Source organism: Nansenia antarctica (assembly GCF_963989245.1).
Source record: "Nansenia antarctica genome assembly, chromosome: 7".
NCBI lineage: Eukaryota > Metazoa > Chordata > Actinopteri > Argentiniformes > Microstomatidae > Nansenia > Nansenia antarctica.
Genome location: NC_137677.1, coordinates 40,863,419 through 40,888,010, shown reverse-complemented (window position 1 = coordinate 40,888,010; position 24,592 = coordinate 40,863,419). Strand labels below are relative to the sequence as shown.

General features: G+C 46.1%; 1 protein-coding gene across 3 annotated transcripts in view; it reads left to right on the top strand.

Moving 5' to 3' along the window:
• Positions 1-24,592, top strand: part of LOC308161408 (NLR family CARD domain-containing protein 3-like) — a 45,656-nt gene that overhangs the window by 10,546 nt on the left and 10,518 nt on the right. For 2 of the 3 annotated variants that reach the window (XM_080535423.1, XM_080535422.1), the window contains 2 exons: positions 131-1,898; positions 22,787-22,960. In XM_080535423.1, the coding sequence (XP_080391549.1) occupies positions 131-1,898; positions 22,787-22,960 (1,942 nt within the window). Of the gene's footprint in view, positions 1-130; positions 1,899-12,589; positions 12,764-22,786; positions 22,961-24,592 lie in introns of all 3 variants that reach the window. The other variant, XM_080535424.1, reaches the window with a different exon arrangement.

Sequence of the window (24,592 nt, the reverse complement as noted above, 5' to 3'; positions counted from 1 at the left end):
GGAAATGGTCAATGGAAGAGCATTGTCTGTATCATGCATGCATTTACTCATTATGCAAATGAGGTTAAAGGTTTGCAAGTTTCTCAACTAGACTACTAAAGGACATTTTCTGTATTATTTGTTCCCTCAGATGAATGTGCTTTGTTGTGCCAAGTTGAACTAAAACTCAACCATAAGAGAAGGTGTCAGTGTGTGTTTGAGGGAATAGCTAAACAAGGCAACCCAAAACATCTCAATGAGATCTTCACAGAGGTCTACATCACTGAGGGTGGAAGTGGAGAGGTCAATAGTGAACATGAGGTCAGACAGATTCAGACAGCATCCAGAAGACCAGCTACAGAAGAGAGACCAATCAAATGCAAGGACATCTTCAAACCCTCACCTGGACAAGACACACCAATCAGAAATGTGTTAACCATGGGAGTCGCTGGCATTGGAAAGACACTCTCTGTGCAGAAGTCTATTTTGGACTGGGCTGAAGGAGAAGCCAATCAGGATGTCCAGTTCATATTTTCACTCCCTTTCAGAGAGTTGAATCTATGCATCGGCAAAAACTACAGTTTGTTGGAACTCCTCGATCACTTCTCTGTGGAAACAAGAGAATCAGGAATCTCCAACTATGACAAATACAAAGTTGTGTTTGTCTTTGATGGTCTGGATGAGTGTCGACTTCCTCTAGACTTCCAGAACAACAAGAGATGTTGTGATGTCACAGAGTCAGCCTCAGTGGACGTGCTGCTGACAAACCTCATCAAGGGGAATCTGCTTCCCTCTGCTCTCCTCTGGATAACCTCCCGACCTGCAGCAGCCAATCAGATTCCTCCTGAGTGTGTTGACCGGGTGACAGAGGTACGAGGGTTCAACGACCCACAGAAGGAGGAGTACTTCAGGAAGAGAATCAGTGATGAGAACATGGCCAACAGAATCATCTCACATGTTGAGGGATCAAGGAGTCTCCACATCATGTGCCACATACCAGTGTTCTGTTGGGTCTCAGCCACTACTCTGGAGAGACTGTTGGGTGAAGCAGAGGGAGGAGAGATGCCCAAGACTCTGACACAGATGTACACACACTTCCTGGTGTTTCAGACCGTACAGAGGAATGTGAAGTATCCTGGAGACCATGACAGAGATTCACTCTGGAACAAAGAGATCATTCTGTCACTGGGACAACTGGCCTTCAAACAGCTGGAAAATGGACATCTGATCTTCTACGAGGAGGAACTGAGAGAGTGTGGCATTGACGTCGGAGAAGCAGTGTCCTCAGGAGTGTGCACACAGATCTTTAGGGAGGAGTGTGGACTGCACAGAGGGAAAGTGTACTGCTTCGTGCATCTGAGTGTTCAGGAGTTTCTTGCTGCTCTGTTTGTGTTCCTCACATTCAACAACAGCAATACCAATCTTATGAACACACCACCCACAATCAGAGAGTCAGCAACCATCAGCCTCCACAAGAGCGCAGTAGACAAGGCCTTGCAGAGTGAGAATGGACACCTGGACCTGTTCCTCCGCTTCCTCCTGGGCCTCTCACTGGAGTCCAATCAGAATCTCCTACGAGGCCTTCTGACACTGACAGGAAGCAGCTCACAGACCAATGAGGAAACAGTCAAGTACATCAAGGAGAAGATCCAGGAGAATCCCTCTCCAGAGAGGTGCATCAACCTGTTCCACTGTCTGAATGAGCTGAATGACCATTCTCTAGTGGAGGAGATCCAACAGTACCTGGGGTATGGAGGTCTCTCACAGGTCAACCTCTCACCTGCACAGTGGTCAGCCGTGGTCTTTGTGTTGCTGACTGGTGAAGACAACTTGGATGAATTTGACCTCAGCCATTACTCCAGATCAGAGGAGTGTCTCCTGGGGCTACTGCCAGTGTTCCGAGTCTCACAAACAGCCAAGTGAGTATCTCAATTGTTGGCTTTTGTCGTTTATGAATGTCTCTGTTGACTCTGCGTTGTGTTTAGTACCAAGAATTAAAATACATTTCTACAACCTTAGAAAAGATGAATGAAAGCTAATTCTCCAATTAACGATCCAACACGGATATGCGGCGGTTTGACAGAAAAGGTGGTGTTTATTCAACAAGTTCAGATGTTTACAGTCTTTACAGTAGGAGGGATTAAAATCCCCAAATGACTCCTGTCTGTTTTTCCTGTCACCCTCACGCATATGAAAGAATCATACAACAACAATTTAGAGTTCTCTTCCAGTGGGTGTCATCAAAACATCAGACACACTAAACTGTGTACAGAGGTCAACGGGGGACAGAGTTTATCAACATCACATTCCTGGGTTAAAAACATTACCAACACACACCCTGTCATATGAAAAACTCAGACAAAGCTAGAATGTAGGCCTAGATACCGTAATTCCTCTAATATTGAGAGGGAGGCCTTTTTTTCTTAAAATGTAACTCTCATGGACATAATCCCTTCATTTCCTGACTTTTATTGCAAAACATTGCACAAACCAAACACAAAGCAAATACATTAACTTCATTAACTTTAGTTATGTTATCGTAATGACGATCAGATTACCAGTAAACTGGAATACCACCGGTATTAACCCATGGGCGAGCCGTCATAATAAGCTATAAATGCGGCACATGCCCAAGCCTTTTAATAAAAGAAGCATTTAAATGTTTGTCTCTCAGTGTGTTAGATCGTTCTGGTTTAAAACCGCTGCCCTGCTGTACAGATCTATCCCATTCTCCTAATGGAAATCTGTCAAGAAGAGAGTTTACCTCGCGCATGCGCTCTGTGATTCCGAGTAGTTACAGTGCAGTCGGCCTGTTTACTGAACGTGATCATTATAGGCAAAAAAGCATAGACACGCATGCGCACAGGGTTGCCAGATGGGGCGGGTTACCGCCGAATGGGCTGTATTTAGCGGTTATAGACTGGTTAGGCTGTAAATTGTCAATCCTGTCTGGCAACCCTGCATGTGCAACTCTACTAGCATTTGAATTTTTAGTGGCACTTGACACTTGACAGTTCACCTCATCGCCATCGCCACACTGTCAATATGAGTGATATTAATTCAATAGAATCTTTGAGTTCGGTGCCGTTTTCTCTGAGGCCATTTGAGAAAAAAAAAAAATCAAGAGAACGTCCAACTCCTGAACTTGCCATCACAAATATATACATCACATAAAACGCGCACTGGCGCTCAAAACAAAGACGTAATTTCACCAAAAACTATAGGGTGGCAACAATTATAATTTCTTAAATAGCGGTTAAGTCATTAAAGCCGAGCAGGTGATTTTATATAGAAGGTGATCAAATACCAATATATCCTACAGCTGCAGCGGAACATGCGTAACGCGCATGACACACACACACACACACACACACACACACACACACACACACAGAAAGATCAATACGAAGTAGGCCAGTGGTGTAGTCTACGTGATACGCAGGACTACGCCGTATACCCACTAGGAAAGGACAAGGATTTCCATATACCCACTTAAAAATGTGTGAGGATACGTAATGGCGTTTTGTGACAGAACTTTTACTTTAATTCATAAAATTCACCCGGTCTGTGTTACGAAGCACTTGAATTTTGGACCATTGGGACTGACTATAGCGTCATATACCATCAACGGGGGGAGATGCGACATGAAATATGACAAAATGCAGCACTATCATGCACAGATCAGCCTTATAACATGTAATGTTATATACTGTATATAACGTTAGACAGGGAGCCAGGGGAGGCTGGTTCATTAGGGGCAATTGTGCAATGCCCCACCAAAGGGAGAAGAGAGAGATTTTTTTTCTATGACTTCTAGACAGTGTTGCTTCTGAATATCATAGTCCAATCAGCTAGTGTTCTGTGGAGTATATCATAGTCCAATCAGCTAGTGTTCTGTGGAGTATGTTCCAATCAGCTTCAAGTCCCGCCCCTTTCGGGGCAACTTTCAGTCTACTCGAAGTTGCACTAGGCTGTTCTCGTAGACTTGCATGTAAAATCTATTTTGGTAACTTCAGGCCATTCGGTCGATTGTCTATGGGGTTTTGGGACATGCACAAAGAATCGTACGTGCTTACGTCATGTCCGGCGTCACGTTCGTGACGGTAAAACCGAGGATTTACGAGGGGTTGGTATGAGAAGAAAACATGGCTAGCGGGATGTGAAGTAACAAATGCGTTGTTCTGCTTTCCACTACCGGACTTTGTAAACAAATTGAACAAATGGATTAGAAGGAGGCATCTTTTGTTCCCAACTTGATATTGCAACTGGACCTATTACCGAAGTCAAACTTGTGTAAGTAAGTGAATCATCTGTCCTTCAGTCATGATAGGAAAACCAAATCGATGCTGGGAGAAGGAATGGCAGACTGTATTCTGATTGTATCTTCTATGCTCTTTGTATGTTTCTATGCTCTTTGTATGTTTCTATGCTCTTTGTATGTGTCTTGGTGTAGGAGAAACGTAGGACCACGTTGGAAACAAGTGTTTCGGTACACGTTGACGTGTAGAAACTGTAGAGAGAAAATTGTAGAAATTGTAGAGAAAACTGGGGGGGTAGAGGTGATGAAGAGGTCTGTACAGGGGGGGGTAGAGGTGATGAAGAGGTCTGTACAGGGGGGTAGAGGTGATGAAGAGGTCTGTACAGGGGGGATAGAGGTGATGAAGAGGTCTGTACAGGGGGGTAGAGGTGATGAAGAGGTCTGTACAGGGGGGTAGAGGGGATGAGGAGGTCTGTACAGGGGGGTAGAGGGGATGGAGAGGTCTGTACAGGGGGGTAGAGGTGATGAAGAGGTCTGTACAGGGGGGGTAGAGGGGATGAAGAGGTCTGTACAGAGGGGTAGAGGGGATGAAGAGGTCTGTACAGGGGGGTAGAGGGGATGAAGAGGTCTGTACAGGGGGGTAGAGGGTATGAAGAGGTCTGTACAGGGGGGTAGAGGGGATGAAGAGGTCTGTACAGGGGGGTAGAGGGGATGGAGAGGTCTGTAGAGGAGGGTAGAGGGGATGGAGAGGTCTGTAGAGGAGGGTAGAGGGGATGGAGAGGTCTGTACAGGGGGGGTAGAGGGGATGAAGAGGTCTGTACAGGGGGGTAGAGGGGATGAAGAGGTCTGTAGAGGAGGGTAGAGGGGATGAAGAGGTCTGTAGAGGAGGGTAGAGGGGATGAAGAGGTCTGTACAGGGGGTAGAGGGGATGGAGAGGTCTGTACAGGGGGGTAGGGGGGATGGAGAGGTCTGTACAGGGCGTAGAGGGGATGGAGAGGTCTGTACAGGGGGGTAGAGGGGATGGCGAGGTCTGTAGAGGTGGGTAGAGGGGATGGAGAGGTCTGTAGAGGTGGGTAGAGGGGATGAAGAGGTCTGTAGAGGTGGGTAGAGGGGATGAAGAGGTCTGTACAGGGGGGTAGAGGGGATGAAGAGGTCTGTACAGGGGGGTAGAGGGGATGGCGAGGTCTGTACAGGGGGGTAGAGCTATTCTCATGCTAAAATTGACTGTAAATCCAGATTTTAAAGTTGATATTCTTCCCCGTGGAGCATGCCCCCATAACCTGTGCCCCACCCAAACATTTTAGCACCAGCCGCCACTGCAGGGAGCGCAGATGTATTTTTATGAACGATATGAGGCTGGGAGGGAAAAATCACAGTATACCCACTAGAAAAAACTAGACTACACCACTGAAGTAGGCCTACATGTGAGTACACGCACAAAACCGGCTAACGTTACTCATTAACTGTTTACACAAGTAAAATCACAGTGTGACAGTCAGATGGAGCATTCGGTAAACAACAACAGCAAGGTAATGCATCAGCTGAGTTAAAGAAAACCAACTCTTACTGTTCTGTCTACTAACGCCGACAGAAAGGCTGGACTGAGGGACACGGATACCATTCAACTCGTTTTTCTTATTCTTTATGAAAATTGAATAGATTGTAAAACCTGCGAATGCAGACAACAAAACATACATGAATACACAGCTCTGACACATTCAAAGACTAAAACAAAGCATATAAATGTTACACAAAGCACGCATCAAACACTAACCGTGGCATCCCTCGAGTCCTGGCATCACACAATGAACCCCTACGCACGGTCTCCCACTATTTAAGCACCTAATCACAGCCCCCAATATCCCTACGCATAACGGATCTATATAATCAAACAATTCCCACGCAGTTATGAGGCCTAACTCAAAATAATGTTACTAATATCTAATAATCAATAATTACTAATAATTACTTAAATAACATTCAAAATAACATTTCACATTTGTCCCATTTTATAGGCTGAAATATGCACACTGAAACACCCCATCCTAACTGGACAGTACACCTCCCACCTAGCCGATCTAGCTACTAGTCTAGGGAGGCTACCAATGTCCCTTGTTCCTCAATGGGGAGGAGAACAACCATCCTCCTGACATCCCGGTGGAGGACGACCCCGGGCAGCTTGCCAGAGCCTTTCTTTTCTCTTTTTCGGTCCTCACGTTAGCTTGGGCCCTGGTGAGCGCTCCTGAGAAGGCCTTCCGTTTGAGCTTGTTCACACTTTCTCGAGCATCAGCTGCCACTTCTGCCGCTGATTTCACGGGCCACTCCTCAAAAGGCTTCTCCAGGAATCCAGGTCCATTCTGCCACAGAGAATTTTCGCTCAGTTCTTCAGGAACTGCTCCTCTTGTGATGATGTCGGCCACATTGCACTCACCGGGGATCCACGACCACTCGGTTGGAGACCCTGTCTTCCCAGGGTCCCACGTTTCCTTGGCTGAGTTCCCGCCTCCTGCCTCTTGGAAGGCTCTTCTTACAAGGATGTTTCCTTTTTGTTTGGCCGGGGACACCAGGCCAATTGGATTGTATAGGCCAGCCACTTGGCTCAGCAGCTCTCTCCTTGACAAGCCGTTGGGTGTACTCTCCCGGACTTCTTCTACCTTGAGGTTGAGGCCTGTCCTCATCTTTCCTTTTCTCTTGGAGAAGTATACTGATGTCATCACGTAGAGCTGGTCGGAATCCACGAGATACCCAATGCCAAGGGCCTTATTATCCTCGTCTTTCAGCTGATTCGGTAGCATCAGGGTTTTGGATGTCGCTCCAGGCCTCTCCCCTCCACAGGTTCTGGCGCCGTCCTTTCTCCTCCCACCTTGGCCAGACCGGACCCACGGCTTTAGAAAGAATCCTCCAGCGCTCAAGATCTCCTCCACTCCACTCGTGATGGTGTCGAGCATCTTCAGATCATCATGGGAAGTCAAGATGTCGTCGACGTAGCTGTCTTTCTCCAAGACACGACGCTCTTCCTCCCTTTCAATGAACTGAGGTAGCCCTGCTGTCTCCCTCATTGCCAGTTGAGCAATGCAACCAGCAGGACGGTCTCCAATGTTCACCCTCGTGATGGCGTACTCCCCGATGTCCTCTTCAGGATCGTCTTCCAACACTTCTTTGTTGGTTGCCATTGAGCTCTGGACTCTGGAGTTGCTTTCCTGCCTCAGTCCACTCTCTCTGGTCTCTTCGCAGCACCCGATACACTTGACGATTTCCTCATACTTGGCCGCTGCTGTTCTCATTGATCGGGCGAAGTGTGTCTTGGACTCGTAGGTCACCGTCTCCACATCTTCAAACAGATTGGGATGCGTCCCACTCACAATCTTTCCAAGTGGGCCTTCCCACAGGACCAGGTCTCCTACTACCTTCACGGGACAGGGAACCAGCCGCCCCTCTCTTTGGCTGATGAGGAGCTCAATACTCCTTGGCCGGACCAACTCCTGGGTCTTGACCTCGGGGAAGAACCTTTTCAGTTGCTGTGGCTCGATGGCATGGTGCACCTTGGCTATTTCATCTAAGCCGTAGCAGACCAACTGGTGGGCTCTTTCACCTTCCGGGGTCCTGAACCTCACCTTCAGGAGGTACCTTCTGGTGTTGGCTGTCACAGTCATCCCTCCGACGCCCTGCACCACTAGCGTGATTTTCTCGCTCTTCAGGCCAAGCCTACTTGCAGCCGCGTGGGTAATGTAATTTGTATCTGATGCTAGGTCTATCAGAGCACCAATTTGTTGCCCGTCGTTAGCAGTGACCTCCAGGAGCATCATTATTACCGGACACTCCTTTATTCCATTTTCTTCCAGGAGCTTCCCGGCTTTTGCTTTAGTGCAGCTCGTAACTGCTGTCTTATTTGTGAAGGCTTTCCTGACTTTTTGCGCAATCTCTGGAGCGAGTTGGGACAAGACCTCTTCCTGTTCAACGGTTAACCTCCTTGCACGTTCAACGCCGCTACTTGGAGTTTCTCTCTTTTCCCCACCATCCCTCTTACTGTCTCTACTGGGGCAGAGAAGGTAATGGTGGTCTGACGACTCTCCTTCTTTGCAGCCTCTCTTGGTGCAGAGGAATTTAAGGTTACACTCTCCGTCAGCGCCATGTGATGAAAGGCACAGCCGGCAGGCTCTAGACTTCTTCACCGCGGCCTTTCTTGCTGCCAAGTCGAGGCCTCTGAACTTCTTACAGGTGAACAGCCTACTTCTGTGTTTATCTTCGCACAGAACACAATTGTCATCAGCGCTGCCTCTCTCAGTGGCTCTAGTGAAAGCAAACTTCTTCCCAGTATTCTTCTCTGGGATCTCCGTGATCTCCATCTGCTCCAACTGTTCGAGGATGCTTTCCTGCTTTTGTAGGAAGTCCAGGAAGGTGTCAAAGTATCTCTCCGGCTGGAAACCATTTCGGGGGTCTATTTTGAAAGTAAGCCACTCCTTTTTCAAAGTGAGTGGCAGTTTGTTCTCAATGGCTCCAGTCACCAGAGGGTTTTTGATGGCTACTTCATTGTCAAGATCTTTAAGGTCTGCTAGAGCTTTCTCTGTGATTCGGATCAGATCAATCACCTTCCTGAATTGGTGCTCTTTGACTGGAGAAATCTTCTGCAGCTCTGCTACGATCAGGTTGGTGATTGCATTCTTGTTTCCGAAACGACTCTCTAGCACCCTGAAGACATCTTCGGCAGTATTGTGGCTCGCGAGCCTGAGATCCTTCACTATGGTCTCCTCTATACTTTCCAGAAGTTGAAACTTCTTAACTTCCGGAGACCCGGAGGGATCGCCTTGTTCCTGTAGGCTTTCCCAATCCTTCCTCCAGCGGTAGTATTCCCGAATGCTACCTCTAAACGTCGGGAGACTTGTAGGCTTCAGCCTCACTTTTGGAATGCCTCTCGTAGCTGCATTTCCACCCCGTGCGCCTGCTTGAGTCTCCTCCAACGCTTTTTGCTGGGCTTTAACAAGCTCTGCCCGTGCTTCAGTCTCCGCCTGTTGAGCCAGGATAAGCTGGGCGCGTCTGGCGCGTTCTTCCTCTTCAGCCCTCTGGCGGTCTCCTTCAGCTGTTGTGCGGCGGGCGCGGTCTTCTTCCTCAGTTGCCTTTCGAGCTTTTCCTATCTCGGCGTCTCTATCTCGCCTGAGCTTGTTCTTTGAGGACATTAAATGATGCAGCTGTCTCTCCACGTCTTCTATAGCAGCGACAGGGGCCCAGTCTCTCCAGACAGAGAGCTCTTTCTCTGCTCCTGTAGTGAGCTCCTCTAAATGGTGCACTTGTCTCTCATGGCAGTCATGGTCTAGCTGGCCCAATGGGACCTCTTCTGTCTCTTCTTTAGCTCGTTCAGCCTCCCTGATCGCGAACAACACTCTTCTTTCACCGTATCTTGACCACAGATGGAGTTTTACGAGATCGCCAACCTTCGACAATTTAGTCATGCAGTCTTTGCTCACCTTCTCGATGTCTCTCGTCTGTTGTTCCGATAGTTTGGTGGGGTCCTCTTCCGCTTCTGCAAGCAGACCCTCTTCATAGCTACTATTGGCTTCCAGGAGCTTCTCAGCTTCATTAGAGAAAGCCTGCCACTGGACCTTTAATTCGCTCTCGACCATGGAGGGTGTAACGCGGAGCATGAAGGCAGATTTTTGGTTAAAGTTGGATTTAGCTGAATTTCTCTCCTTTTTCAGTTGAGCTACGGACTGGTCCTCTTCAGCCATTTTCCTTCTCTTTTCACAGGCTATCAATGTTTAAATATTTATTCAAACTCTGCTGTTATTTTCTTTGACAGATTAAAGTCCCTTCAAACTGCTCACTTAGTGTTTTTATTTTCGTTTTATTCAACTGTGACGTTTTACAGTCAAAACTGACATTTATTTACTGCCAGAATAAATGGGACTCTTATTTTGAAACTCCGGATCCTCTGTGTATTTTTACTTCCTGGTTACTTCAAGAATAAATGGGACTCTTATTTTGAAACTCCGGATCTTCTGCGTATATTTACTTCCTGGTTGCTGCGACGCACTAGGGCTCCTCCTCCTTTCACAGTTTGGATATATCACTCCGCCGGTTAGCCACTTTAGCAGACACAGTCAGTCCCACTTTAATCACTCTGGCTAGCAAGGCAAGTCTCTATACACATCCAGCTTGAATTAGTTCGCTGGTCAGTGCTGTTGCTTACCCGACCGCTTTCCTGGTCTTGCTGTCCTCTCGCGCTGTCTCGCGCTGCCGACACTGTCACTTTTCCAGTAGGCTCTGCACAGACACGCTTCACAGACAGCACACCTGGCTAGCTAGCTCCGGTTAATTGCAGCCACTTTTCCGAGTTCCCTCGACGCTTGTATTCGTCCCACGGAGAACTCCTCTCTGAATGTGGCTGTCAATTTACTTCTCCACCACCTCGGGAATCTTTTCAAAGATATTTCTTTGACGCCCGGGCCGTAGGTTTTACAATTGTTCTGTCTACTAACGCCGACAGAAAGGCTGGACTGAGGGACACGGATACCATTCAACTCGTTTTTCTTATTCTTTATGAAAATTGAATAGATTGTAAAACCTGCGAATGCAGACAACAAAACATACATGAATACACAGCTCTGACACATTCAAAGACTAAAACAAAGCATATAAATGTTACACAAAGCACGCATCAAACACTAACCGTGGCATCCCTCGAGTCCTGGCATCACACAATGAACCCCTACGCACGGTCTCCCACTATTTAAGCACCTAATCACAGCCCCCAATATCCCTACGCATAACGGATCTATATAATCAAACAATTCCCACGCAGTTATGAGGCCTAACTCAAAATAATGTTACTAATATCTAATAATCAATAATTACTAATAATTACTTAAATAACATTCAAAATAACATTTCACATTTGTCCCATTTTATAGGCTGAAATATGCACACTGAAACACCCCATCCTAACTGGACAGTACACTTACCTTTGAGGACACCAACATGAGCCCTGCTTACCCGTACCTCCGCCGTTCTGTTCGTGGTGATTTTAGAGGCAATAGATTATTTTTGCCGCGCGCATATTGCTATGAATAGTTCGAAGCTAGGTGCTTGCACGTTAGGTGCGAGAATGCTCGGTTAACCCATTAGCGGGAACATTATTTGTTTCACAAAATAGGCTGATTTTGTTGACCATGAACATCAGAGACATACATTACGAATGTTCATTTAAAATACTCGTATACTGAGCACTGGTATAAGAACATGAACCAGAGAACAGCAGTAAATGCAATAACCCACAGTCGTCGCTGATGATGTTGCATTTTCGATTAGGATACGACGGGATTAAAGGCACCGGCGACGGGCTAAGAGAGAGAGTGAGGAGAGCGATTTCCTGAAATCCAAATGTCCCGCTAAATTCGGACCAATCACAAAACTGTTTTGAAAGCGTGTCGCCTCGCGCCGCGCGCCTGTTGAGAGATTCAGTCTCGATTGCAGTGCGAACACAAACGACGAGGTTAATTGCAACATTGTAACATATTGTAACTAACTACGCCCTAAATCGTAACGAAATGTTGGTCTGGAAGCGGCCTAAATCTAGCTTCAATCTGCTTTTTTTCTGTTCTCCAGTCATAATAACTCGCTGCCTTTCTGCGCAGCCCTTAATCAAAGTGGACTGTCTGAATCAATTAGTGGCGGAGGAAATTCATTCGTGGCAGCCCGCCACCAATAAATGCATGTAGAGGAAACACTGTAAGCATGAGCATCTTCCCACATACTTTGTCTGGTACAACTTCAGACATTTGGCAACACACGGAATGACAAAGTCAGTTATGACAAAGTCACTTATGACAAAGTCACTTATGACAAAGTCATCACGGAATTGACTAGGAAGGATCGTAGGATGGACTGCGCCTACAAATAATGTCGGACGTTGTGCTATTTTTTGTTGTTGCTTTTTTGTACTGTAGCCTCTCCGGTTGGGTTTGGTGGCTCAATTTGTTGTGGTGGGTTTGTGACCAGAGTTTGGGCCTACGTTTGTGTGAGAGATTTAGGTCCGCCGAGGTGTGTGTGTGTGTGCGTGTGTGTGTGTGTGTGTGTGTGTGTGTGCGTGCGTGCGTCAGAGAGAGTTAGGTCATGCCGACGAATATTCAAAAATCTAAAAAAGTTTCAATTAAACAGCCAGCGATCGTACCTCTAGTGACACATGTTAGTGTTGACTACTCATATTGAGAAGCAATGTAAAGGACATTGTTAAGAGAAGAAACAAGGTCAAGGGCTGACCTCACTGATTACAATATTTTATCAGTATTATAATTATTACTGTAGGCTACACTGAACTGTTATGGACTTACTGCATCATTTTATTGAATTCTTATTCAGGCTGGGTGGATGTGACCTCACAGAGAGATGCTGTGAAGCGCTGGCCTCAGCTCTCAGCTCAAACTCCTCCCACCTGAGAGAGCTGAACCTCAGTAACAACAATCTACAAGACTCAGGAGTGAAGCTGCTCTCTGCTGGACTGGAGAGTCCACACTGCAAACTGGAGACACTGACGTGAGTAGACATACTGGGTAATACACTATTTCACCTTTAATCCACATATTACATTTTGAATATCTGACAAAGTTTGAAATAAAAAAACTATGAATATAAACTCATATAAATAAACAAGGTCCATTGTCCATTGTTAAAAGAGAGACATTGAGGTAAAAGCCATAACCTTTTTTATACAATCATTAGTCTTCTTTCAATGTAAAAGTAAGTTACTCTTAATGATACACTAAAAAACAGAATTTTAGCTACCGGTAAATTAAGTGTATGGTGTATGGTGTGTTGAGTGAATGAATGAATGAATGAATGGTCTTTATTGTCATTGATATAGTACAGGTACCAAACAACGAAAATGGTGTATGGTGTGTTAAGTGTATGGTCAAATCAATCAGGATACAGGATGTAAACGCTACAATGAAATGCTGCTACGAGCCTCTCAACTTCTCAACCTCTCAACAGCACAGTGAAAATGTCAAGGAGAAGAAATACTAATAAATAATAACAACTACACAATAGGCAATAGGGCACAGTAAAAGTAATAATAATAATAATAATAATAATAATACATTTATTTTATAAGGCGCCTTTCATGGCACTCAAGGTCGCCGTACAACAACAAATCTAAAAACAACCACAAAATACATAGAAATATACAGTATAAAACATAGCCAGCAGCAGAGCAGCACGGGAACAGTAAATCAACACAGATATGCCTGCGTAAACAGGTGGGTTTTGAGGTGGGTTTTGAATGAGGAGATTGAAACAATGTTCCTGATGTCGGGGGGGAGGGAGTTCCAGAGGCGAGGGGCGGAGCGGCTGAAGGCTCTAAACCCCATGGTGGACAGATGGGCTGGGGGGACGGTCAGGTTGATGGAGGAGGCAGACCTGAGGGACCGGGTGGGAATGTTGATGTGGAGGAGGTCGGACAGGTATGGAGGGGCGAGGTTATGGATGGCCTTGAAAGTATGGAGAAGGATTTTGTAATCGATGCGGTGTTTGATGGGGAGCCAGTGGAGTTGGTGTAGAATGGGGGTGATGTGACTGATGACAGGGGTTCTGGTGACAATACGGGCAGCAGCGTTCTGGACCAGTTGGATCTTGTGGAGCAGTTTGTGGAGGAGACCAAAGAGAAGGGAGTTACAGTAATCTAGGCGGGAAGTGACGAGGGAGTGGACCAGGATTGCGGCGCTGTTGGGAGTGAGTGAAGGGCGGAGGCGGTTGATATTACGAAGATGGAAGTAAGCAGACCGAATGGTGTTGTTGACGTGGGAGTGGAATGAAAGGGTGCTGTCGAGGACGACACCCAGACTCTTAACCTGGGAGGAGGGGGAAACCAAGGAGTTGTCTATGTTGAGGGTGAAACTGGGGTGCTTGGTGAGTGTGGATTTGGAGCCAATGAGAATTACCTCTGTTTTATTACTGTTTAGTTTGAGGAGATTTGAAGTGAACCAGGATTTAAGTTTATGTAGACAGGCACAGAGGGAAGGGAGGAGGGAGGGAGGGTGGAAGTGGGTTTGGAGGAAACGTAGAGCTGGGTGTCGTCCGCATAACAGTGGAAATGGATGTTGTATTTACGGAAAATCAGACCAAGTGGGAGGAGGTAGATGATGAAGAGGATAGGGCCAAGGACAGAGCCCTGGGGAACACCAGAGGAGAGGGGGGACGGATGGGATGTGAATGATTTTAACTGTATAAACTGAGTGCGGCCAGAGAGATAGGAATGGAACCAGTGTAGAGGGGTGTCAGATATACCAATGGAGGCTAAACGGTTAAGGAGGGTGGAGTGCGATATAGTATCGAAAGCGGCGCTCAGATCGAGTAGGATGAGGATGGATATGAGTCCGGAGTCAGCTGCCATCAGGAGGTCATTTATGATTTTGAGGAGGGCTGTTTCTGTGCTGTGAAGGGGGCGGAAGCCAGACTGGAACTGTTCATAGAGGTTATTGTTAGAGAGATGAGTATGAATCTGTAAAGCCACCACTTTTTCCAAGATTTTTGAAAGAAATGGCAGGTTGGAGATGGGACGGAGGTTATTGAAGATGTTGGGGTCTGAACCAGGTTTCTTCAGAATTGGTGTTACGGCTGCGGATTTGAGAGATGATGGGACAGAACCAGAGGTGAGGGAGGAATGGATCAAATCAAATCAAATCAAATTTTATTTGTATAGCATAGCGCATTTCTTACAAGATGCAACTCAATGCGCTTCACACAATGAAAATGTTCAGTCAATCAGTCAATCAATCAATCAATACTGACAGAGCCGCGAGCAGGCAAAAGTAAAAACCTGTACACTATGTAGCCAGGAAAACAATTCCCTTGCAGCCCTCTACCAATAGAGCGACTACTAGCCAGTTTGCCTACCAGTACCCAGCGGTGGGCCCCCACACCCCCTCACAGGGAGCCCCCGCCGCCCCACGCACCCAGCCCGCCCCACCACCAACACACCCGGCCCAGCCAAGCAAACACAGACCCAAGGGGCCCCGCACAAGGACGGCCAAGCAGGTGCTCGGCGGCGGAACAGACCAGGCACACGGGGAAGCCGGGGGGCCCCAAGGGGAGGCCAAGGACCACCGGCACAAAGCAAGCAAGCAAGGGCAAAAACCTGTACACCATGTATCCAGGAAAAATTCCTTGCATATTATCGGCGTACACACTGTCCATAAATTTAGTGTTATATCTGCATCGTTCTGCATCCAGCATGGTCACAGGTCCTGCCAAAAGAGAATCTTAAGCACAGTTATGATGCAACAACACAATAAAGACAATAAAGATGACAGCAATACAACCTGATGGTGGTCCTGGTACACCCTTGTACCGGTTCCAGTACTGCTCTAGGTGCTATTGGGAGCTGACAGTGCCTCATCAGCACCCGGGTCCATTTTCCTGTCAACACAAATCTCAAAACACGAGTATGGTGTAATGGCCTAGTGATCCTAGTTCTATAATGTCCAATGTCTCCCTTAGTATCAAAAGGCGACATTGAATAGGTAGGTTTTGAGGTCACGCTTAAAAATGTCCTGAGTTTTAGACAACCTCAGGCCCTCAGGTAGGGTGTTCCACAATCTAGGAGCATATATGCTAAAAGCTGATCCTCCAAATCTCTTTGTCCTAGCCTCTGGCACTATTAAAAGTTCCGTGCCACTAGACCGTAGGGGTCTAGCTGGTGTGTATCTTATGAGCATGTCCACCATGTAATTGGGTGCATCACAGTGGAGTGATTTATAAACTAGTAAAAGGATCTTAAAGTCTATTCTATGACTGACAGGGAGCCAGTGTAGTGATCTCAAGACAGGTGTGATGTGCGCTCTTCGTTTGGTCCTAGTAAGGACACGAGCAGCAGCATTTTGAACCATTTGTAGTCTATTAATAATTTTTTTGGGGAGACCTGTCAGGAGAGCATTACAGTAATCTAGCCTACTAGTAACAAACGCATGCATTAATTTTTCAGTGTCTGCCTGGGAGAGAAATGATTGTACCTTAGTGATGTTTCTTAGATGGTAGAAGGATGTTTTAATAGTATTATTAATATGAGTTTCAAAATTTAGATCTGGGTCAATTATGACACCAAGATTCCTGGCCTGACACTTAGTGTTAAGAGCTAGTGTTTTCAAGTGTGCAGATAATTTCTCTCTCCCAGTTTTCTCGCCAATGATCAATATCTCTGTTTTTTCTTGATTGAGTTGGAGAAAGTTTTGTGTCATCCAAATATTAATATCGGCAATACAATCTATCAGGTGGTCGATCATCTTGTAGTCGTTGGGAGTTACTGAGATATAAAGCTGAGTGTCGTCAGCATAGCTGTGGTAGTTAACGCTATGCTTCTTGATAACAGAACTGAGGGGTAGCATGTATAGGCTAAAAAGCAACGGTCCTAAAATGGACCCCTGGGGAACTCCACAGGTTGTGCTATAATTTTTTGACTTATGGTCACCAAGGGCTACAAAGTAGTCTCGGTCAGCCAGGTAAGTCCTGAACCAGTTTAAGACCGGACCTGAGAGGCCAACCCAGTTTTCAAGTCTCTCAATAAGTATGGAATGGTCTACCGTATCAAAGGCTGCACTTAAGTCTAAAGGGCTCTGCACACAGCGTGCGATTTCTGTTGCGCGTCAACATTCCATTTTGAAGTTTGAATGGAAGTCTATGAGAACATCGCATTTCAACACACACGGCCCCGATTTTAATCGCACGGCGAAAATTCGATTCCATTCATTTTGAATGGGAAAAAGCACAAATTTGACAGTGCGACAAAACTCGCACGCCGTGTGCTTTTTCATGAAGCTGTCTATACGCTGCCTTTTCTAAAATGTTGCTTAGAAAAGTGAGATTGGATATTGGTCTACAGTTTTTGGGATCAGAAGGATCTAGGTTACTTTTCTTCAGGGTGGGTCTAACCAGGGCAGTTTTAAGCGCCGCTGGAAATATCCCTTTAAGTAGGGAGTGATTTACAATGCCTAGTATTTCATCAGACACAGATTCAAAAATTTCCTTAAAAAAGGTGGTAGGAATAGGGTCAAGAGGACACGTAGACGGTTTAAGCTGTGACACAATTTTACCTTATGTTTCCGTACTAATCATGGTGAACATGCTCATAGTCATGTTCTGTGGTGGCGGATCTGTAGTGCTACACAAACCTAGTCTTTCCTGAGTAATACACATTCTAATATTTGTTATCTTATCCCTGAAGTGGGCTGCAAATTCCTCGCATTTGGTGACAGAGGCTGCGCCGTCTAGAGTTCTAGGAGCAGGGTTTACAAGGCAATCAATTGTCGAGAACAAGACCCTGGGGTTATTCTTGTTTGTAGATATTATCTTTGAGAAGTGATTTTTTTCTAGCATTTCGCATTGCCAAGTTAAAGGCAGATAGATGTTCTTTAAAAATATTCTGATCAATCTGTAATTTGCTCTTTCTCCATCTGCGCTCAGCTTTCCTACATGTTCTCTTTAGGAGATTTATTTCACTGTTTCGCCATGGTGCTCTGCTCTTGGCTCCAACCTTTTTTAGTTTGGTAGGTGCCAGAGAGTCTAGGGCCATTTTAACTTTATTGTTAAAGGTAATTACTAAGTCGTTTTCACACAACGTGGGAGTTGTGTGATTACTGTTCATTAAAGCTTTGAAATTTTCAGCCACTGCAGGGGTAAGATAACGTTTTTTAACAACACGTTCAGCATTGCTTTCAGCTTTACGTGTTACAATGGTAAAGAAAATACAGAAATGGTCAGAGAGGGCCAGGTTGCTGATACCTGATATTGAGACCTCAAGACCCTTTGTAATCACAAGATCAAGGGTATGGCCATGATTGTGAGTGGGTTCATTGACATGTTGGACAAAATCCATAGATTTCAAGAGGTCAATAAACTCCCTAGCCCTCAAGTCAGCCTCATTATCAACATGAAAGTTAAAATCACCAGTGATAATAATCCTATCATAGTTGGGATGGATAATGGATAGGAACTCAGAGAAGTCAGGTAGGAAGGTAGGGGCTGGTTTCGGCGGCCTGTATACAGTTACCCAGGGTTCGAGTTATAAGCTGATCTCTGTGGGGGTCTCCAAAATAACAGTGCGAAATGTTCTCATGCACGCGCGAATCATGCCCACACAGCGATGGGACTTACAAGTTTTAATTAGCTATAGGCAGTAGCGGATTAAGGTGGTCAGTGGCCCTAGGCTACTCCTTTGTGTGAGGACCCCCCGCCCCCATACACAAGCCTCCCCCCTCCCCAAAATATACAACTCACGAGCACCCTGCACACACACCACTCATAATGCTTTACCATAAAACACTTAAACACTTTAATAACACAATAACACAACAGTGTTAATAATGCAAAGAATAAAAAAAAAAGTTCAGTGCATTCAGTTCTGTCTCTATTGCTCTCCTCTCCCGTTGTCTCTCTGTTACTGTCCTGTTGTCCGTCTCTCTGTTGCTCCCCTCAGCTCTAAATGACAGAAATGAATTAGCTAATTAGTTGGCATGTAAACATATAGTTAGGGTTGGGTACAGTTTGGGTTTTATTCGATACCGGTGACAAATCGATACTTTAAAAACGGTACCGGTACCGAAACATCATCCTCATCCTCATCCTCCTCCTCAAATACCAACATATCCTGACGCTACAGCTGCAGGCTACTCATTTCACCACATCAACAGCCCCACATGAAACAACAGCTATAAAAGCGATAGTCACACATGTATCTCGGCCAATAATTGTGTTATTTTTGCTATACAGAAGGAGCGAAAAATACATGTACACTAGGTTAGTAAAAAGTAAAAGCCACCTTACCTTTACGGAGACAAGATAGACCTGTTTGGTCTGTTTTCAGTAGGCTGCGGTCGCGGTCCTGGAACCCATGATGCTGACGTCCGATGTTCTTTCTTTATCCAAGATTGGATGAACGGGAGAGGGTCAAAAAATTGCCTTTTTTTGGGCGGCATGGTAGCTACTGTATGTATATACTCCTGTATAGCTAATGAATGAATGTTTGCTTCTCAATAATAGGCTAGGTGCACGATCTCACTACTTCCTGAAAGGCAACTGGTATATGAACATATCCTGTCTCACTCTATTGGTTTAATTGATTAATCAGCTGTGCACTGTGTGTTCCAACGGTTTACCGCACAGCTGATTAATCAACCTTTTGCTGTTGCACAATATTTTACTGCGCCCCATGGTGTCTTGGTGGTGAAGTGCAGGCAGTCAAAGGCCTACTGTCATTCACAGGAGATTAATGGTGCGCGTAGCTCTTTTGGAAAACGTGTTTATTTTACAATATTTATAATATAAATTAAATAATATTCATTACATTGACATTTTGATCAAATAATAGTTGTGGTAATGTATTATTAGCGACCCCCACAGATATTTGATTTTACTGCCTTCATGGGAGCTCAGAGAGTCTCAGACCATCTCTATGGGAGCTCAGCTCCCATTGGCTCCCACATAACTCGAACCCTGCAGTTACCATAAGAATAGGTGGTTGGCATGCCATAACTGTGGCATGATATTCAAAGGAGGAGAATATAACAAAGGATATGCTCCTGCAGTTTAAGTTATTTGAAGCTATGGTAGCTGTTCCTCCCCCCTTTTTTCCATTTCTGATTGATTGGAAAAAACTGTAGTTGGGGGGAGATGCCTCAATAAGGGCTGCTGCTCCATTTGTATCTAGCCAGGTTTCTGTGAGTAGCATACAGTCGAGTTTTCTATCACAAATTAGCTCATTTATGATAAATGTTTTTTTGTTCGATAGGGACCTGATATTCAAAATTGCCATGGAGATGTCATTTTGACACTGGGACTGACTCGAGGGCATACTTAATGAAATGGGTAATACATTTCTCAAATTTGCGCCATGTATTACCTTATTTGTGGTGGAGGGAGTCCGATGGGAGACAATAGTCTGGATGGCATGTTTGGTGTTAGAGGAATGGATCGGACTCATCCCACATCAGCGTTGACAGGGCATGATTGTAGTTATCAGGGGCAGGAGAGAGGGGAGGGAGGCTATGACCAGGGAGGAGGGCAGGGGGTCAAGTTGGCAGGTGGATGGCTTGGATTTCCGGATGAGTTTAGATAAATCGGCAGCAGAGGGGAGATGGAAGCAGGAGAGAGGTACAGAGAGGGGGGGATTGGGAGATAGGGGAGATGGACAACTGGACATAAGAGGGGTCAGTTGCTGGTGGATGTTGGCTATTTTTGAGTTGAAAAATGACATCAGGGAGTTACAGTGGTCAGTGGAGTAGAAGTGTGGGGGAAGGGAGTCGGGGGGGGCGGAGTGAGTTGTTGACCACTGAGAACAGGGCCCTGGTGTTCCCACTGCTTCCCAGCACCAGCGGTGATTTTGTCTGTAAGATATTGGGATTTGGCTGAGGAGAGGGCGTCTTTGTAAAGGAGGATGTGGGCATGGTGCATCTGTTTGTGAACAGTGAGACCGGTAAGTACTAAGTCAATAACAATTCAATTATCATAACAGGTCCATAAAGTTATCATTCTCCTATGATAAAATATCAATAAATGTCTAGCCTCAGTAAAAAGCAATCTTTCGTTTTAGGTGTCTCTTTCTGACCAATGAGATCATTTCTGGGCATTATTATATATATATATAATTATATATATTATATTTATGACTATTTCCCTTTTAGCTCAAGATCACCCCCAGAGGCAACATCCTCCATAATGTAACTTTAACAGTTTTTGATCCAACCACATCATTCTCTGAAGCATAGCGTTAGTTCAGACGGGGTTGAGTCAGAGGGTGCAGCTGTCTGTCAGGTGACCAGAGGACAGCCAGCGATCGTACCTCTAGTGACACATGTTTGTGTTGACTACTCATATTGAGAAGCAATGTAAAGGACATTGTTAAGAGAAGAAACAAGGTCAATGGCTGACCTCACTGATTACAATCTTTTATCAGTATTGTAATTATTACTGTAGGCTACACTGAACTGTTATGGATTTACTGCATCATTTTATTGAATTCTTATTCAGGCTGGAGATATGTGACCTCACAGAGAGATGCTGTGAAGCGCTGGCCTCAGCTCTCAGCTCAAACTCCTCCCACCTGAGAGAGCTGAACCTCAGTAACAACAATCTACAAGACTCAGGAGTGAAGCTGCTCTCTGCTGGACTGGAGAGTCCACACTGCAAACTGGAGACACTGGGGTGAGTAGACATACTGGGTAATATACACTATTTCACTTTCATCCACATTACATTTTGAATATCTAACAAAGTTTGAAATCAAAATCAAATCAAAATCTCATAAACTCATAAATAAACAAGGACATATCCATTGTTAGAAGAGAGACATTGAGGTAAAGGCCATAACCTTTGTTATACAATCATTCAGCCTCCACCCCCATCCCCTGACAGAGGACATAGAACTGGAACATAGCAGCTTCCCTCCTATGGATACTTTTTATAAATGGTCAAAATGCTTGATGATGAATTAAACAATAGGTCACGTGGCACCTGTCTAACACAGTTGAACAAACATGATTACTATACATACTATTCTTTCTTTCTTTCTTTCATTCTTTTCTGATTTATTATTATACATGAAAAAAATTAAGGTAGCATTACAGATGTTAAAATGTGGTAAGATGTTAAAACTGGTTTGACTCAGTTAAAACTGGTTCCTGTTCTGCAGCACAAAAAGACAGAATCCCATAACAATACAAAAAGTAAAAACGGGAACAATCACAGAAGCAAGACAACAGCTAAACATAAACAGTTATACAATAACTACAAAGGAGAGGACTTAAGTGGAGTGAGTGAGATGGTGTGTGTGAGTTGGATCAGTGGTTGCAGGTGTGTCCTTCCCTCAGATGGTGTTTATATGTTTGACATGTGAGATAGAGGTTGTTGCTCTAATGGAATATGGGATCTCATTCCAGGTTTTAGTGTATGTGTGAAAACATGATCCCTGACCGTAGTTGTTTTTGTAAGCTGGAACTGGGATAAGTGCACGTGAAATTGATCTAGTGATGCGTTCCTGTCTTGTATTTTGTCTTGGAAGAAGAGCAGTGAGTGTTGGAGGGGAGTTATTGTTTTGGATCTGAAAGAAAGATTGAATGGCTAGATTATTTGTGTAATTCTGAAAAGTCAGGTCATTGGAGTGTGAAAGTGCAGAGCAGTGGTGAGTCCAAGGGGGAAGGTTGCCATGGAGCTTATAGACCCTATTGTAGTCTTCCTATTGGTTCAGTTATTTCCTTTGAGGTGAGGTGCCAAACTGGGAGACCCAATTGATTAAACTTCTTCTTTAGATTGTTAATGTGGTTTTGATAAGTTATTACATTGTGAAAATCAAAAAAAGTTTAAATTAAACAGCCAGCGATCGTACCTCTAGTGACACATGTTTGTGTTGACTACTCATATGGCGAAGCAATGTAAAGGACATTGTTAAGAGAAGAAACAAGGTCAAGGGCTGACCTCACTGATTACAATCTTTTATCAGTATTGTAATTATTACTGTAGGCTACACTGAACTGTTATGGACTTACTGCATCATTTTATTGAATTCTTATTCAGGCTGAGGAGTTGTAAGCTCACAGAGAGATGCTGTGAAGCGCTGGCCTCAGCTCTCAGCTCAAACTCCTCCCACCTGAGAGAGCTGGACCTCAGTATCAACAACCTACAAGACTCAGGAGTGAAGCTGCTCTCTGCTGGACTGGAGAGTCCACACTGCAAACTGGAGACACTGAGGTGAGTAGACATACTGGGTAATATACAGTATTGCACGTTTACTATACATATTCTTTCTTTCTTTTCTTATTTATTATTATACATGAAAAAAATGTTATGACACGGGAGCGAGGGGGCTCAAGGACACGACACCGGAGGCAGAATACAGTGTTAGCCCCGTAGGGTATTTATTTACAGTGCAGGCGGGTGGAAAAACAGATGATGAGTCCGGGGGTTTCAGCCTGGCGGGCTGGGGGTAGTGGCTGGCGTGGGCTGTAGAGGAACAGAGAAACAGCGTCAGTCTCTACGGTAGGCCAGTACAAAAAGGTATGACAAAAATAGTAACGAGAGCAAAGTACACGACTGGTAATAGAGGATACTTGCCAGGCCATTCTTAGGGAAGAACTGACGATGACTGAAGGGAGTCCAGGGTAGATGTAGCCAGAGGGTTGATTGGGAGTGGAGACAGGTGTGTTGGTTTGGCTGTGGCTGGATAACCCTCCAATCACCGGGAACGAGCTTCACCTGCGGCGGAGAGCACGCTGTGCTCGAGTTGTGGGGGCGGGTGCTCGAGCTGTGGGGGCGGGGGAGGGCGTGTGTGACGGCCCAGCCGTAACAGGACCCCCCCCCGAGGGGGAGCCTCCTGGCGACCGGCCCGGAGCATCCGGGTGGGCCCGATAGAAGTCCCTGAGGAGGACTGGGGACATGATCTGGGACCGGGGAATCCAGCTCCGTTCCTCTGGGCCATATCCTTCCCAGTCCACCAGGTACTGGAAACCCCGGCCACAGCGACGAACCCTGAGGATCTTCGTTACCGCCCACTGGGGGTGGCCATCCACCAACTGAGGAGGGGGCGGTGCAGGGGCTGGTGGCATCAGGTCGCTGGCGACATGGGGCTTAACCCGGGAGACGTGGAACACCGGGTGGATCCGACGGAGGGAGTGAGGGAGGACCAGCCGGATGGCAGCGGGGTTGATGACCCGGTCGATGGCGTAGGGACCAATGTATCTCGGCGCCAACTTCCGGGAGGGGACATTGAGGGGGAGATCCGCCGTGGAGAGCCAGACCCTCTGGCCCACCTGGTACACCGGAGCTGGAGTGCGACGACGGTTGGCGCTTCGGGTAGTTCGGGCGGTGGCCCGAAGCAAGGCCGAGCGTACGGAGGTCCAGACCCGACGACAGCGAAGGAGGTGTGCCTGGACCGATGGTACCGACGCTTCACCCTCCTGGGTAGAAAGCAGGGGTGGCTGGTACCCCAAGGAGCACTCGAAGGGGGACCGGCCGGTGGCTTCATTTACCATGGCGTTCAGAGAGTACTCCACCCAGGGTAGGTCCTTGCTCCAGGAGGATGGATGGAGGGAGGACATGCAGCGGAGTGCCGACTCCAGGCTCTGGTTGGCTCTCTCCGCCTGCCCATTGGTCTGGGGATGGTAGCCGGAGGAGAGGCTGGTCGTGGCCCCAATCCCAGAACAGAAGGCCTGCCACACCTTGGATGTGAACTGGGGGCCACGGTCGGAAACCACATCCTGGGGAAGGCCGTAAAGGCGGAAGACGTGGGTGGTGAGTAGCTCTGCCGTCTCCGCCGAGGTCGGTAGCTTTGCCAGAGCTACCAACCGCACAGACTTGGAGAAGCGGTCCACGATGGTGAGGATG